This window comes from Camelus dromedarius, chromosome 11 (genome assembly GCF_036321535.1).
Source record: "Camelus dromedarius isolate mCamDro1 chromosome 11, mCamDro1.pat, whole genome shotgun sequence".
NCBI lineage: Eukaryota > Metazoa > Chordata > Mammalia > Artiodactyla > Camelidae > Camelus > Camelus dromedarius.
The window spans coordinates 54,493,223-54,509,446 of record NC_087446.1 but is presented as its reverse complement, the minus strand read 5'-3'; the positions used below and the strand labels follow the sequence as shown (position 1 = coordinate 54,509,446).

Here is a 16,224-nt window from a genome sequence, read left to right as displayed (position 1 = left end):
TTGCACCAGGTTACATAATCAACGAACGACACAGCAGAACTTGACTAAGATCACTTTGATGCAAAAGCCAGTGTCTTGTTGTTTATTTCCCTCATTACATGCAATTATCCCACTGAAAAGCCAGTTATAAGCATGGTCCTATGTGATCTAGCACAGGAAAACAGACGGAGGGTCTGATCAAAATATAGCAATGAGAGGGAGGGTATAGCTCAAGTGGTAGAGCGCATGCTTAGCATACACAAGGTCCTGGGTTCAATCCCCAGTACCTCCTCTAAAGACAGTAAACTTAATTGTCTCTCCCACAAAATAAATATATTTTTAAAAGTGCAACACATTTTAAAAAACTTTTTTAAATGTCTTGAAAACATGGAACAATGTAATATAATGGACATTTGTAGTGTGCCTCCCCACTGTCCATTCCTGCTTTCCCCAGCACAGTTCATTTGGGGGATTCGCACCTCTCCTTGTCTCAGTCCACATGGTCTGGGTGTGCTCAGCCCTAGGGATGAAGCACTGTGCCAGTCAGCATGATCCATCCCATTGAAACACTATGATTGACTCAGGGATGGACTTGTGACCTAGTATTGTCAGTAAGAGGCAGTTGAGACTCAGTGTAGAACTTTGGTTGGAGTTTTTGCAAAAGTAGTTCTTTCCAACTGATCTTGGGCCCTGGAAACATGAAGTTCGGTACTACTTCTACAGACTCACTGCCTGAAGCAGAGAGGAGGGCACAGGTGACCCTGGACAGTGTCTGGCTCCTGATAAGATGATCTGAGCCTTGCTCAACTGTGCCTGAGGCTGTCTGCCCCGATACCTTTCACATTTGGGTCAGTGGAGTCCTTTTTCTGCTTAAGCCTTTTTGGGTTGGGAGTTCTCTCACCTGCAATCAAGGGAATCCTAACCAACACAGGATCTAAAAGACATTGGACGTGTTTTGCGTTTTTTCTGTTTCCATTTTTGCATAGTTGTAAGTCACTTCCTTAGGCTCTTGGAATGATCATAAATCCGTGTTTTCTGGGCCTGAGGAGGAAAGCAGTGAGAAGGTGGTACGGCAGTGATGGCTTATCAAAATGGGTGCTGTGGTTTTAGGAATCAGGGCTTCGAAGACTTGCTCAGTAACTTGTGGAATGTAAGAAACTTCACTTATTTCTTTTTCTAAATCCATAGAGAGTGAGGATACTATTTGCTAATCATTTAAACAGGAGGGAGTTGGCTAAGAAAGTGCCTGTTACTTTGTACTTTGGTGTTACTTAACCTTCCAAGGTGCTGATAACATGTCACCCTGTCAGCCTGTGGCTTTTCACATTTCTCAATCCCTGACTGAACCAATAGTGAGGCGGGTAAATTAAGGAGTTTCCTACTTTGGAGGGACCATAGAGGGAGGATATTCTTGTTCCACAGCTCAGGAGGCCATAGATAAGCGTCCCGCCCTCACTGTAACATTAACCCTTTCCACCTTCAGGAGACAACAGTAAGCTTCCTTTCTTTCTGCTCTATGGAGTTCACAGATGGGATTTTGCACTTGAACTTTTCAAAGCCCATTTAGATCCTTCCAAAGTTGTTTTTTCCAAAATCTGCTAGCTGTGTTTAGAGTTACCTGGCTGTAGAAAGAAAAATCTGTATGTTCAATTAGCTTTATTTTCTACAATGAAGGAAAGCTCTCCCAGAGACACTCAGAAAAACGAAACCAAGCCAGCAAAGATATAAACCATTAATTTTATTTCCATTCCTAAAATGTACATGAAGTCATTGATTGATTTGATTACTTAAAATAGTCTCTTTGCAAAATCATCTCAGAAAATATACTGTGTATTAAAAAAAAAAATTCAAACTATTGCTGAAAATTCTTTTAAGCCTTCTGACTGACCAGCGTGTTTTCAAAGCATATGTGATGATTTTCTAAGGTTTCCATGACTATAAGGAACAAAGAAATCATCTTGGGACCCAAGCGGAAATTTGATCAGAATTATCCAAGCAATGTTTGTCTACTTCTTTACAGACTCACAGGTTGCCTGTTTGGGGGGGAGGGGCCTCTTACAGAGTGTACCTAATTACAGGGTTTCCCTAATTACAATAGACTTTTCTTCACCTACAATTTACTGCATTCAGCAATGTAGTAGATAATGTGCTAGATAATGAGGAAATAAACTCAAACTTTAACTGCTTCATACAGTTTTATGGACATCTTAAGAACTGAAGACTGGAATGCAAGAGAACAAACTGATGGGATACTGGAATGAAAAACAACAAAGCTGGGCAGAACTAGGTGTGGCATCCTGGTGCATTAATCTTGAAAGCCAGCCCGGTGATACCAAGAACAACAAATAGATTCAGATTTCTTTTTCCAAAAAAAAACAACCAAAAAAATTGTGCTACTTAGGTTTGGATTTCCAACTAGTTAGTATTTCTGTATTCAGTTTGTGAATTAAGATCTTTTCACTCCTCCCTTTTCAAAGTCTTCTTTTGAGTGCTTTAACTGCTTTGAGAACATCAGCCTCTCAAAGAGGGGATGAAATTAAAATCTCTTGGGTAACAATTTAAATAAGAAAAATTGTGAGGTTAATAAAGTAAGAATTGAGGATAATGGTAGACTTCAATTATGAAAGCCCACTGTTTCCTTTAAGGGAGGGTTCAAAGCCGATTTGTTTTGTTTTGTTTTTGATTCTTTGTGAGACAATAGAAAATAGCTAAATCAGTTGTAAACTTTTAGGGATGAAATTAACCTTTAGCTAAAAAAAAAAAAAAAAAAAGAATTTCCTTCTCCCAATTAGTATTTTAAGTGTAAAACCAAAGCCTTGAACTCTTTGAGCCATTCAGCTCTCTACTGACTGCTTGCACTACTTCACAGCATATCCGCAGATGTGAGGGCGCACCAGCTCCCAGGACAGTGGGGCCTGCAAATGCTGCAGCTTCAGCTTGGAGAAGCCGGCCTGCTCCAGGGTCTTCCAGCTCTCTCTGGTCAGGCTGCACCCATCAAACAAAAGGTACCACACAGGATCCAGGACCTGTTGCCAGAAGTAATTCCAAGTTGAATGCTTAGCTGCTACATGCTCCATGAAATAAAAAGCTCCTCCCTGAGAAAGAAAGGGGGGGGAAAAAGAAACACACATCAAGGATTTTAATTTTGGGAAAACAAATTTCTGAAATGACTGAAGGTCAGATTTCAGTGGCCCCCCAAGGCCAACTTCATGAGAAGACATGGAGAAATTAAAACTTACTACGATACTATTTTGGTTAATAGTGTCTGTCATCTTCTGTCAAATTTTATGCAGAGCCGCCAGTCTATATTTTCTGTTCATAAAAGTAATACATAATAATAGCTAACACTTCAAGCGGTTACTTCATGCAAGGTCCTAACTTTAATGCCCATCACATGTTAACTCACTTAATCCTCACAATAAACTTATTTGGTAAATATTATTATTATCATTTAATCATTCATATTTTTACAGATGAGGAAACAGTCACATAGGAAATGAACGACTTGCCTGAGGTCATACAACTTGTAAATGTCAGAATCAGGTTTTTTTGTTTTGTTTTTTCATTTTTATTAGGTAGAATTGTTACAGTTTGACTGCACATATACAATACATTGCACGTAAATACATATACACAATATAATGCCCATACTTTTAAAAATTTATGTATATATACTAAAGAACATTTAGAACTTCAACTTTTTAAACTTACATAGTTATCAAAGGAATAAAGCCAACCACGAAATAAGAATTAACTCAAAAAGATACATACACCCTGCTATTAACAGCAACATTCTTTATAATTGCCAAGATAGGGAAGCGTCTTAAGTACACATCAACAGATGAATGGATAAAGAAGATGCAGCATATATATGTAATGGAACACAACTCACCCATAAGAAAGAAGGATATTTTGCCATTTGTGGCCCTTCATTCACTTTTTTTTCACTTCAAAAAACAGAATTTTATAACTGGCGTAAACGTTTCCATTGCATCAAAAACAACAAAATACTTAGAAATAAACTTAACCAAGGATGTTACTTATACTCTGAAAACTGTAACAAACACTGATGAAGGAAATTGAAGATGGTGCAAAGAAACGGAACAATATCTTGTGCTCTTGGATTGGAAGAATCAATATTATCAAAATGGCTGTATTACCCGAAGCAATTACAGATCTAATGCAACCCTTGTCAAAATACTCATGACATTTTTCACAGAACTAGAACAAACAATTGTAAAATTTATATGGACCCATAAAAGACCCCAAACAGCTAAAGCAATCTTTTGTAAGTCTTTTTTTTTTTTCTTCCCCTTCTTCTTTTTGTTCTCTTATGGTTTGATGACTAGAGAATTTCCTTTAACATTTGTTGTAAAGCTGGTTTGGTGGTGCTGAATTCTTTTAGCTTTATCTGTAAAGCTTTTGATTTCTCCATCAAATCTGAATGAGAGCCTTGCTGGATAGAGTATTCTTGGTTGTAAGTTTTTCCCTTTCATCACTTTAAATATAATGTGCCACTCCCTTCTGGCCTGTAGAGTTTCTGCTGAAAAATCATCTGATAACCTTATGGGAATTCCCTTGTATGTTATTTGTTCCTTTTCTCTTGTTGATTTTTAATATTTTCTCCTTATCTTTGATTTTTGTCAATTTGATGACTATGTGCCTTTAGGTTGATCCTGTGTGGAAATCTCTGCACTTCCTGGACTTGGGTGATTCTTTCCTTTCCCAACTTGGGGAAGTTCTTGGTTATTATCTCTTTAAAATTTTTCTCAGGTCCTTTCTCTCTTTTCTTTCTGGGACCCCTATAATGCGAATATTAGTGCACTTCATGTTGTCCCAGAGTTCTCTTAAACTATTCTCATTTCTTTTCATTCTTTTTTCTTTTTTTTGTTCTGAAGTGGTGATTTCCACAATCAGTCTTCTAGTTCACTGATCTGTTCTTCTGCCTCATTTAGTCTGTTCTTGGTTCCTTCTAGTATGTTGTTCATTTCAGTGATTTTATTCTTCAACTCTGTTTGGGTATTCTTTATATTTTCTAACTCTGCTAAAAACTTCGCTCTATTCTCCAAACATCTTTACCATCATTACTTTAAGCTCTTTCTCAGATAAATTGCCAATATCCTCATCATTATTTCTTCTGAGGTTTTATCTTGTGCCTTGGCCTGGGAGATATTTCTCTGCCGTCTCATATTATCTATCTTTCTATTTTTATTTCTAGGTAGGTTAGTTACATTTCTCAATCTTGGAGAGGTGGCCCTCTGTGGGAGACGTCCTACACATCCCAGCAGTACACTCCTCTCTTGTCACCCAAGGGCCAGGGTCTAGCCAGTCCCAGGGTAGAGTCTGGCCTGCGTGGATTCCTTCTGCAGGCTTTGGGATTGTTTTCATATTTCTGGTATCTGCCCCTAGTGGATGAGGCTGGACTAGAAGCTTATGCAGGTTTCCTGGCAGGAGGAGCCGGAGCAGGCGCCTGCCCATTGCTGGTTGAAGCTTGATCCTGGACCTCTGGTGGTTAGGGCTGTGCCTAGAGGCATTTGTGGCTTAGGAAGTTGCTGATGGGTGGGGCTGTGTTCCCACCCAGTATGTTGTTTGGCCTGAGGCTTCCCAGCCCTTAAGCCTACAGGGTGGGGGTAGGTCTTGGTGCTAATGATCCAATCAAGATGTAAGCCTGCAGGAAAGCTCATGTAGATGAACACTCCCAGAATGTCCGCCACCAGGTTTTATGTCCCCTGGGAGAGGCCCAGCCGTCCCCTAAGTCCCTAAGAGATCTTCCAAAACCAGCAGGGAGGTCTTGCCCACGTTCCTATGAAATCACTGCCTCTGCCCTTGGACCTGGTGCATGCAAGATTCTGTGTACACAACCCAAGAGAATGAAGTCCCTGTCTCCCCAAGTCCCGTGGGGATCCTGGAGCTAAGCCCCGCTGGCCTTCAAAACTAGATTTCCTGGGTCTCCTTCTCCTCCCAATGCTAGAACTCTGGGCTCGGGAGCCTGGTGTGGGGCTTAGAACTCTCACTCCTGTACAAGGGCCTCTGCAACTTAATTCTCCTTCCTTGTGGATCGCCCACCCAGAAGGTATGGGGCCCAATTATATCGTGAGCACGCGCCTCCTACTGTCTCACTGTGGCTTCTTCTTTATGTTAACAGCTGAAGATCTTTTTTGCTACGTTTGAGTCTTTTTTTTTGATGATTGTTTAGCAGTCAGTTTTGGTTTTGTTGTAGTCATAAGGAGAGGTGAGCTCTTGGTCCTACTACTCTGCTGTCTTGACTGGAAATACAGAACCAGGTTCTTAACTTGAGTAGTCTGGCTCCAAAGGCTGTCAGTACTGTCTCATCATTATGTTTATTGTAGAAAATTTAGAAAGTACAGAAAAGTTTAAAAAGAAAAACAGTCACCTTTTATCACCTTGAGATAGCTACTGTTAAGATTTTTTTGTGTACTTTTATATGAATATGTGTTTTTTCCTAAAACTAGGACTAGAATATACATTGTTTTATAATCTGCTTTATTTTATTTATGTATTTGAATATTATTCTAAAACATGGCTTAAAAAATCTTTACACAGTATTTCACATCATTGAAGTTATCAACTCTTTAACCATTCTCATTTAGGCTTTTTTTTTGCTATTATAAATACTGTTACAGTGAACATCCTTCTCCATAAATCTTTGTGACTGTCTAAAACTATTTCCAAATAAATAAGTTGCTAAAAAGTGGAATTACTAAGTCAAAAGTCTGTACCTTTTTAAAGCTGTTGGTACAAGTTGTCAGATTGCCCTTTGGAAAAGTTTTAGCAGTTTGCATTCATACTAGCAGTAAGTGTTGAGTTCCCATTTCCATAACTCTCATTGATACTTTTCCCCCCCGTATCTTTGTCAATTTGATATGTAAAATGATACTTCATTTTTGATGATATGCATGTCTTTAATAATCTTAATCTTAACATCTTTTACTAAACTTTATTGGTTATTTGCATTTCTTTCTGATTTGTCTGTTGATACCCATTATCAGTTTTCTAATAGGCTGTTGGTTTTTTTCTTACTATTAGTAAGGGCTTTTAGTATAATTAGACTATGTATACTACAAATATTTTCCCATTTTCTGTTTGTCTTTTAATTACAATTTTTAAAACTACTTCTTTTACTGAAAAAAAAAATCTTGTAATTCATCTGAAAATTGTTCTTAGGCTCTGCTTGCAAACCTGTGGGAGTCTGAATCCATACCAAGCACTGCCTGAGACTAAATACCATGTCTTATACTTTTGTACTGTTGTCACAAGGATGTAAGTGATAGGATTAATTAAAATACTGAATTATCTCAAAGTGTTACTGAATTCATGATAATGTTTTGTCATTAGGTATTTTATTCAATCAGTGGAGACTGTGGAAATTGCTGGCCTGGGAGGTTAGTAACTGCTGCTTTCACTAGGACAGACGTATAAACGTAGGTCAGGTATGGACATAATGGAGGCTACATGTTATTAACAGGTCTTCAGAAGTTTTCTACCATCTACCTCTGGGGGCGTATGGGGAAAGGGGCTGATGATTACCTCCAAAGGCTGTGGTAAGTGTCCCACTTTTCTCAGCCTCTTGTAGTCACCCTAGTCCTGGCTGTCCCAGGCAGAGAGCTTAGAGATGGAATTCCCCCATATTCCATAGGTAAGTGTAAGACCTGTATTCATGAATGGGAAACTTGAAATTTCCAGATTGAAAAAAAGAATTCCACAAAATAGGACAGGAGAGAAAAGAGGAGACCCAGGCCTGGGGAGGTGGATACACAGGTTAAACTAGAGATGCCTCTACCCATTCAGGCAACTCTCGGGTAGATGGCTAGATGTGAGGGTTTGGGGTCAGAAGAGAGATCTGGGCTAGATATTGAGATTCGGAAACCATCTGTGTATGTGTGGTAATTGAAAACTTTGGGGGCACGTGAGATTGCCGAGGGGGTGTATGTAAGTGAAATGAGAGCCAAAAAAGAAATTCCAGTGCTTAGGGGACAGGCAGAGGAAGAGCAGCTAGCAAAAGTGGCAGAAGGGTTGAAGTCAGAGAGATAAAAAGCCCTGGTGACAAGCGCTGTGGCACAGCGATAAGAATATTTGCATTAAAGTGAGACCTAGAAGCCCTGTAACTTGTGGCAAGTTTCTAAACTTACCTGAGTCTGTTTCCCCAGCCCAACCCAGAGACAGTACTTGCTTTAAAGGACTCTTGTGAGGGCTAAATGAGAACTTAGTAAAGCTCTGGTTCTGTTCAGCAGAGAGTAGGTGCTTCGCAGGAGCTAAGGAAGACTACCAAGAATATGAGCCCCTTGAGACTACCAGTGCTGTAAACTGGAGACAGTTACTTGCTTTGCAGGGGTGCTGTGAGATTAGTGACACTCTAGGCAAAACATCTACTGACTGCACATCAGTGCCCAGTCTTAGGACATAGGAACCCAGGACTTGGGTATCAGAATCAGACCTTTTTCATTTACTACTTTGATGTCGGCCTATCCTTGAGCCAAAGACAGAATCACAGTTGGCCCTCAGTATCCACAGGTTCTGCACCCTCAGATTGAACCAACTGCAGACAGAAAATATTTGAAAAAAAATCCAGAAAGTTCCAAAAAGCAAAACTTGAATTTGCCACATGCTGAAACTATTTATATAGTGTTTATGCTATATTTACACAGCATTTATGATTTAAAGTAAAGATGTAGTATGTACACACACACACACACACACACACACACACACACACACACACACACAGTGGAATATTACTTAGCCATAAAAAAGAATGAAATAATGCCATTGGCAGCAACATGAATGGATCTAGAGGTTATCATACTAAGTAAAGTAAATCAGACAGAGAAAGACAAATATAATCTGATAACACTTATATGTAGAATCTTAAAAAATGATAAAAATGAATCTATTTACAAAACAAGCAGACTCAGACATAGAAAACAAACTTATGGTTACTAAAGGGGAAAGGGAGAGAGGAATAAATTAGGAGCTTGGGATTAACAGATACATACTACTATATATAAGATAGATAAACAACAAAGTCCTTCTGTATAGCACAGGGAACTATAATCAGTAACTTGTGATAACCTATAATGAAAAAGAATCTGAAAAAGAATATATATGTATATGATGTAACCACTTTGCTGTACACCAGAAATTAACACATAATTGTAAATAAACTATACATCAGCTTAAAAAAATTAAGTATACAGGAGGATGCACATAGGTTATATGCAGACACTATGCCATTTTATATAAGGAACTTGAGCGTCTGCAGATTTTGGTGTCTGTGGCAGTGGTGGGGGGACCCCAAAGAAACTGAGGGATGACTGTATGTCATTGCCTGTAAACACTATCTCCAAGTCCTTTTCTTCCTGAGAAACTTCCTTTATTAGAAAATAAAACAGAACATCCTTTTCTCCGAGAATAGTAAATTCAAATGTTAAGATATCCTTACTTTGTGTTCAACTATGTTTAGAATAAAACTATTTTAAATTAGTTTTTAAACAAAACAGTAAAGGTAATATATAAAAATTAATACAGGTGTGAAGAATTTCAAACTATACAGAAAGGTATAAAATGAAAAATAATTCTTCCCCATCATTCATTTCCCTTCCCAAGAGGGAACCACCATTAACTGCTGTTAATAGTTTCTTGTCTGTCATTCCCATTAACATAAGTACTTAACGTAGGTATATTCTTCTCCACAACACACAAATGGACTTATACTCTACATAATATTCTGTGCTTTCATTGCTTTTTTATTGCTTTTTTAAATTTAACATTATGTCTTGAGAATTTTTTTTTAATCAACACAGGTAACTCTTTGTTCTTTTTAACAACTGAACAGTTTTATTTTAATACCATGTGACAGTTTACTTAACAATCTCCTATTGATGGATTTTTAGGTTATTTCCAATTTGTGGTATTACAAATAATGTAGTAAATATCTTTGCATGTGGATAAATTTTTGCACATTTGTATAGCTATAGGATAAATTCCTACTGTATGAAAGAATAAGTATGCTTTAAAATTTGGTATTATCAAATTGCCCTCCGAAGAGAGCACTTCAATTGGGATGTCCAGTCCCGCAAACCCACCCCAAGACCATTATTGACCTTAAAAGTCTCTGATAGTATAGTAGGTAAAAATGGTATCTTGTTTTAATTTCTTTTTAAGTGACATGTAGTTGATTTACAACATAATAGTTGCAGGTGTACAACATGGTGATTCAATATTTTTATAGATTTTACTCCATTTAAAGTTATTATGAAATAATGGCTATATTTCCTTGTGCTGCAGAACATATCCTTGTTGCTTATTTTCTACATAGTTTGTATCTCTTAATCCCATCCCCTATTTTGCCCCTCATGGCTTCCCTCTCCGCACTGGTAACTGCTAGTGTGTTCTCTGTATCTGTTAGTCTGTTTCTGTTTTGTTATATACATTCGTTTGTTTTATTTTTTAGATTCCCCATATAAGTGATTTCTTGCTTTAATTTGTTCTTTAACTGCAAGAGTAAACATTTAAATCCTATAATTGGCTATTTTTATTTATATTTCTATTCCAGTGCTTTGCTCTCTTTTTAAAAAAAAAATTGATAGAAGAACCTATTGATCTTATTGATTTATGACATCATTTAATATGAAGGAAGTTAACCCTTTGTCTATCATCCCTGGCAAATACTTTTCCCATCATTTTTGTACTTTGTTTCTAGTCCTTTTTTTTTTCCTCTGCTGGAGTTTTAAATTTTTATGTATTTATGTATTCTCAGCCTTTTCCTTTATAGATTCTTTTCCACCCTAAGATTTTTTAAAAACTTCAACAATGTCTTCTCTAGTAGTTTTACTTTTTGTTAGGATGTTTTGAGTTGAAATTGATAGGACTGCCCTTGGTGATAGTGGTAGTTATTAACCAGTCCTCTTCACACCCCCGCACTCACCGGCCTTAGCACTCTGCGCGCTTCCTGGAGGATCTGCTTCTGGTTCTTCACGGAGCACAGAACCAGGGTGCAGACCACCACATCCATGGAGCCGTCCGCCACCTGGTACATGTTCTCCCCGGCAGCCACCACAAAGCGCTCAAACTCCAGGTGTCGGTTCTGGGCAATGCTCTTGACCAGGAACTTCTCAAAGTTGGGGTTGGGGTCGATACAGGTCACTCGGCATCCAGGCGGGTAGAACTTGAAGTTGGCCCCAGTGCCGCAGCCCAGCTCCAGCAGGGAGAGCTTCCCGGAGGGGCCCGCAAACTCCTGCAGGTTGCTGAAGAGCTCCCGCTTCTTGCTCGCCATGTGTTTGTTGTACATCACAGTGAACCTTGCCAAGAAGTAGGGGAACCATTTTTTGCATATCCAGTTCCACATGCCCAAGAAGTTCAGCAGATACATGGGAAATGCCAGGATGCAGACGGCCAGCTGGAGGACAGAGATGGTAGGCGCCATCATTCAGAGAGGAAAACAGATCAACAGTTAGAGACTTGACCCCTTTAAATGCAAGAGGGTGGGGTTCTGACCACACTCCGGAGCCAATCAGCTGCAGAGGAAAAAGAGCTGCCTGTGCCGGAAAGACACCGCTGAAGTCATATCTTGGGCAAGAGGCCCATTTCCCTCAATTAATAGATGCTTGGCAAATGTTGCCTCATAGCTTAGTTTTCTTCAAGCAAAATGAGAAGGTTCCCAGCTTTTCCTTAGAAGAAATGCTGACTGCAATCCCTTCTTACAAACCTATTTTTGCTTCCCCTTCTCAGGGTTTGGCGACTACTGCTAGTTTCCTGCTGCGTTTTAAATGCAGTGTCCTTTACCCTGCGAGTTCTCCAGTGACCTCTACTAAGAAAACAGAAGCCGTGGGTGGAGCCTGGTTAAACAGCACTGGAAGGCCCCTGCCAAAGCCCCTTTATTACAGTGTTCCTCCTCCTTCTCCCCTCCCATCCCTCCGACTCCGCCTCACTGTTTCAGAAGGAAGTGAAAGGACATGCCTGTCTGGCCATCGTTAACAAGAATTTCCCTTTCTGAATTCTGGGCGGAGGCTCTCATATGTTCATAACTCAGTGATGGGATCACTTTTAAGTCACTGTTTTGGGGCTGCCCATCTTTTAAAGGGCAAATTGAACCTTCAAATTGTGTCCAACTACTAATTTATATAAAAATAGTTCCCAGAGTATTCACATTTAGGAACCTAAAGTATTCAGAAAATAGTTTCAAACATCCATCTGTTTTTAGCAAGAAAGCCTGGGCTTTAAGATGGTCAGAGAACACAGAAATTTTTTTAAATAATGGTCATATTTATTTTTTTTAAACCAGGTAATAGATACAGGGAGTGTTCTGTTGCTTCATTATTTGTTATACCTTACAAATATTTTATAAATATTATATATCATTTTAACAGCTTTTTTGAGACAGAATTGACATACATGCATATACATATTTGAAATGTATAGTTTAAGTTTTGACATGTACATACTCGTGAAACCATCACTTCACTCAAGATAACATATCCGTCACCCTCCAAAATACCTCCTGCCTCTTTGATTCCTCCTTCCTGCCCTCTCCACTCCAAGGCCACCACTGATCTGTTTCCTATCATTAGAGATTAGTTTGCCTTTCCTGAATTTTATGTAAATGGAATCAGACAATATGTCCTTTTTTGTCTGGCTTCTTTAACTCAGCATAATTGACAGTCATCCATATTGTTGCATGTATCCATTGATTTTATTGCTGAGTAGTATTCCATTTTATGGCTGTGTAACAGTTTGTTTATCCATTAACCTGTTGATGGACTTTCAGATTGTTGTGTGTTTTTCGCTATTACAAATTAAGCTAATATGAACGTTAGTGGGCAAGTCTTTGTGTAGACATACACTTTCATTTCTCCAGGATAAATTCCTATGGGTAGAATGTATAAGTCCCATGGTAGGTGTATGTTTACCTTTTAAAGAAACTGCCAAACTGTTCCCCGAAGTGGTTGTACTGCTTTGTATTTCCACCAATAGTGTATGAGAAATTTAGTTGCTCCATATCCTCACCAATGCTTGGGATGGTTGTCTTTTTAATTTTAGCTATTCTAAAAGGTGCACAGTGGTCTCTCATTGTAGTTGTAACTTGCATTTCCCTGGTAATTAATGATGCTGAGCATCTTTTAATGGATTTGCCATCCATGTATCTTCTTTGAAGTGTCTGTTGAAATCCTTCAACATTTTTAAACTGGGTTATTTTCTTACTGAGTTTTGAGAATTCTTTGTATATTCTGAGTGCAAGTCATGTATCACATATATGATTTGCAAACATTTCCCCCTAGTCTGTGGCTTGTCTTTTTAACGATGCCTTTAGAAGTGCAGAGATTCTTTCTTGTGCTGTCCTTGCTTGCCTTTGGTATCAGGGTAATGCTGTCTTTGTAAAATAAGTTTGCAAGTGTCCCTTCGTCTTCTGTTTCTTGAAAGAATTTGAGAACTTCTGGTATTAATTTTTCTTTAAATATTTGGTGGAATTCACCAGTGAAGTCTTCTTTCTTTATTGGGAGATTTTTGATGACTCATTTCATCTCCTTACTAGTAGTAGACCTTACTAGTTCAGGTCTCCTATTTCTTCATGATTCAATCTTGGTAGGTGGTATGTTTCTAGGAATTTATTCATTTCTCTTAGGTTAACCAATTTGTTGGCATATAATTGCTCATAGTAGTCTCTCATAATCCTTTGTATGTCTGTGGTATCACCTGTAAAATCTCCTCTTTCATGTATGGTTTTATCTATGAGTCCTCTCTTTTTCCTGATAAATCTGGTTAAGTTTTGTCTATTTTGTTTATCTTAAAAAAAAAAAACAACCTGTTAGTTTCCTTGATCTTTTCTATTGTCTTTTTAGTCTCGATTTCATTTATTTCTACTCTAGTTTTTGTTATTTCCATCCTTCTACTAACTTTGGGTTTTATTTGTTCTTTTTCTAGTTTCTTGAGGTGGAAAATTATTTAGTTAAAAAAATTTTTTTTTAGGGTTTTTTTTTTTTAAATTGAAGTATAGTTGATTTACAATGTTTCAGGTGTACAGTACCATAATTCAGTTATACATATATATATATAATATCTATTCTTTCTCAGATTCTTTTCCATTATAGGTTATTAAAAGATACTGAATATAGTTCCCTATGCTACACAGTAGGACCTTGTTGGTTATCTATGTTATATATGTTAATTCCAAGCTCCTAATTTCTCCCTCCTCCCCCTTTCCCCTTTGGTAACCACGGTTTGTTTTCTGTCTGTGAGACTATTTGTTTTGTAAAAACATTGATTTGTATCTTTTTTTTTTTTTATTCCACATATAAGTGATATATGATATTTGTCTTTCCCTGTCTGCCTTACTTCACTTAGAATGACAATCTCTAGGTCCTTCCAGCAGTTTACTTTCAAATTGTTCAACCAAAAAAAAGCATGTGTGGAGAGAGAGAAAGATAGTGTGCAAACAGGGCAAGATGCTAATATTTGGGGACTAAAGGTGGGCAGTTATAGTACTTACTGTTCAACTTTTCTGTAGGATTGAAAATTTTCAAAATAGCTGGGGTAAAATAATGCTTAAGAAGAGTTTATAAAAATTCTTGTTATAATGAGTCAAATAGGCAGGACTCATGGTAGCTATTTTTGCATAGAAGGGCTATGGATGATTTTCTTTATACTTGTTTTCTGTAATTCCTCAGTTAATATGAGGATATACTATTTGAGGAATTACAAAAATAAATTTAAAAATAGAATACTTTTTAAGTTAAAAATTATTTGTATACAGTTTTAAAGGTTGCTTTCTATTTACAGTTACTACAAAATATTGGCTCTATTCCTTGTGTTGTGCAGTACATCCTTGAGCCTTTCTTATATCCAGTAGTTTGTACCTCCCATCCCTGTATTGTGCTCCCCACCCCCTTCCACCCGGTAGCCACTAGTTTGTTCTCTGTATCTGTGAGTCTGCTTCTTTTACGTTAAAAAACAGTATATGTGAGTAGGACTAGAAGCAAGTCCTTTGAGTGTATAAGTAGAAACTAGTCCTTTGTCTTAGTAAGTTTTTCAGATGAAAGTAACAAGATATTTATCCAATACCTAATGATCTATGCAATGAAAAGGCTCATGTGAATCACTGATGGGAAAACAATAATAGTAACCAGTTACTGAGCACCTTCAAGGTATCAAGAACTTCATATAATCAACTTATTTAATCATCACAACAATGCCATAAGTAGGTATTAATAATTGTCCAAACTCTTATAACTACTAAATTAACAGAATGAAATTTGAAACAAAGTCAGTCTTAGATTCCAGAGTCTATCCTTTAATGGTCTCTTGTGGTGGGGAGAAATGTTATATAACTGAATTCTGGTTGGCTGAAATAAGGGAACTAAGCTGGCCAGAAAGATAAGAAGTTGCAGATGCTAAGTCCTGTGTGATTATAAAGGCAGACCTAAGAGGGGAGGGTACAGCTCAAATGGTAGTGCGCATGCTTAGCATGCATGAGGTCCTGGGTTCAATTCCCAGTACCTCCTCTAAGAATAAACAAAAAAATAAACCTACTTACCTCCCCCCAAAATTAAAAATAAAAGAAAGGCAGACCTAAGGAGTAATTAGGATATACCTTTGAAGTGAAAAGCTATGCTTATCCCCTCCAGTGTTGTCAACACATTTTAGAATAGTTTCTTTGTATTACTAATATGCAGATTCCTTTGGCTCAGAGTCAGGTAGAATAAATGGGAAATGACTAATGTATTATACTGATTTTTATATAACCATTACCAACTAATTCCCTATAAAACTTGTCAATGGGTAAACTAGGGTCTCTTTCAAGAAAGAACAGTTAATATCCTCTCACTGTTGCTCACAGGCCTATAAAAATCACAGTCTTCCACCCCTTGAGTGATAAACCAGTAATGAGCCCCAGGGGAATTAATTGATGGAAAACTCATGCTTGCTTTCAGTTAAATCCTGAAATGAGGTTAAAGCTAAGAAAAACAAAACAACAAAAATACGTGGTTTTACCTGGTTGAATGTGAAAAACAGGGATGAGAAAATAATTATTTCTCCTTTCCTACAAGGGTTCTCCAAAGATTAAGGGAGATGTGAGTTGATTAATAGTAGATATTAATCCAGTCAACTTTTTCTTTTGTTTTAATAATTCATATTACAGCTTAGTCATGGTAAAATGAATCCCAGATTGGCATCCATCCTTTTCCAGCATGCTTTTCAGTTACCTCTCCTCACAGTTCACTTAAAGGGCCC

General features: G+C 37.8%; 1 protein-coding gene across 1 annotated transcript; it reads right to left on the bottom strand.

Annotated features, from left to right (window-relative positions):
• Positions 1 to 1,697: 1,697 nt before the first annotated feature.
• On the bottom strand, positions 1,698 to 11,854 carry TMT1A (thiol methyltransferase 1A). Its single transcript, XM_010974274.3, has 2 exons — positions 10,925 to 11,854; positions 1,698 to 3,074 (listed from the first exon to the last, which is right to left on the bottom strand). The coding sequence occupies exons 1-2, from the start codon at positions 11,423 to 11,425 to the stop codon at positions 2,838 to 2,840; spliced, it is 738 nt and encodes a 245-aa protein (XP_010972576.2). The 5' UTR covers positions 11,426 to 11,854; the 3' UTR covers positions 1,698 to 2,837.
• Between the last annotated feature and the right edge of the window lie 4,370 nt (positions 11,855 to 16,224).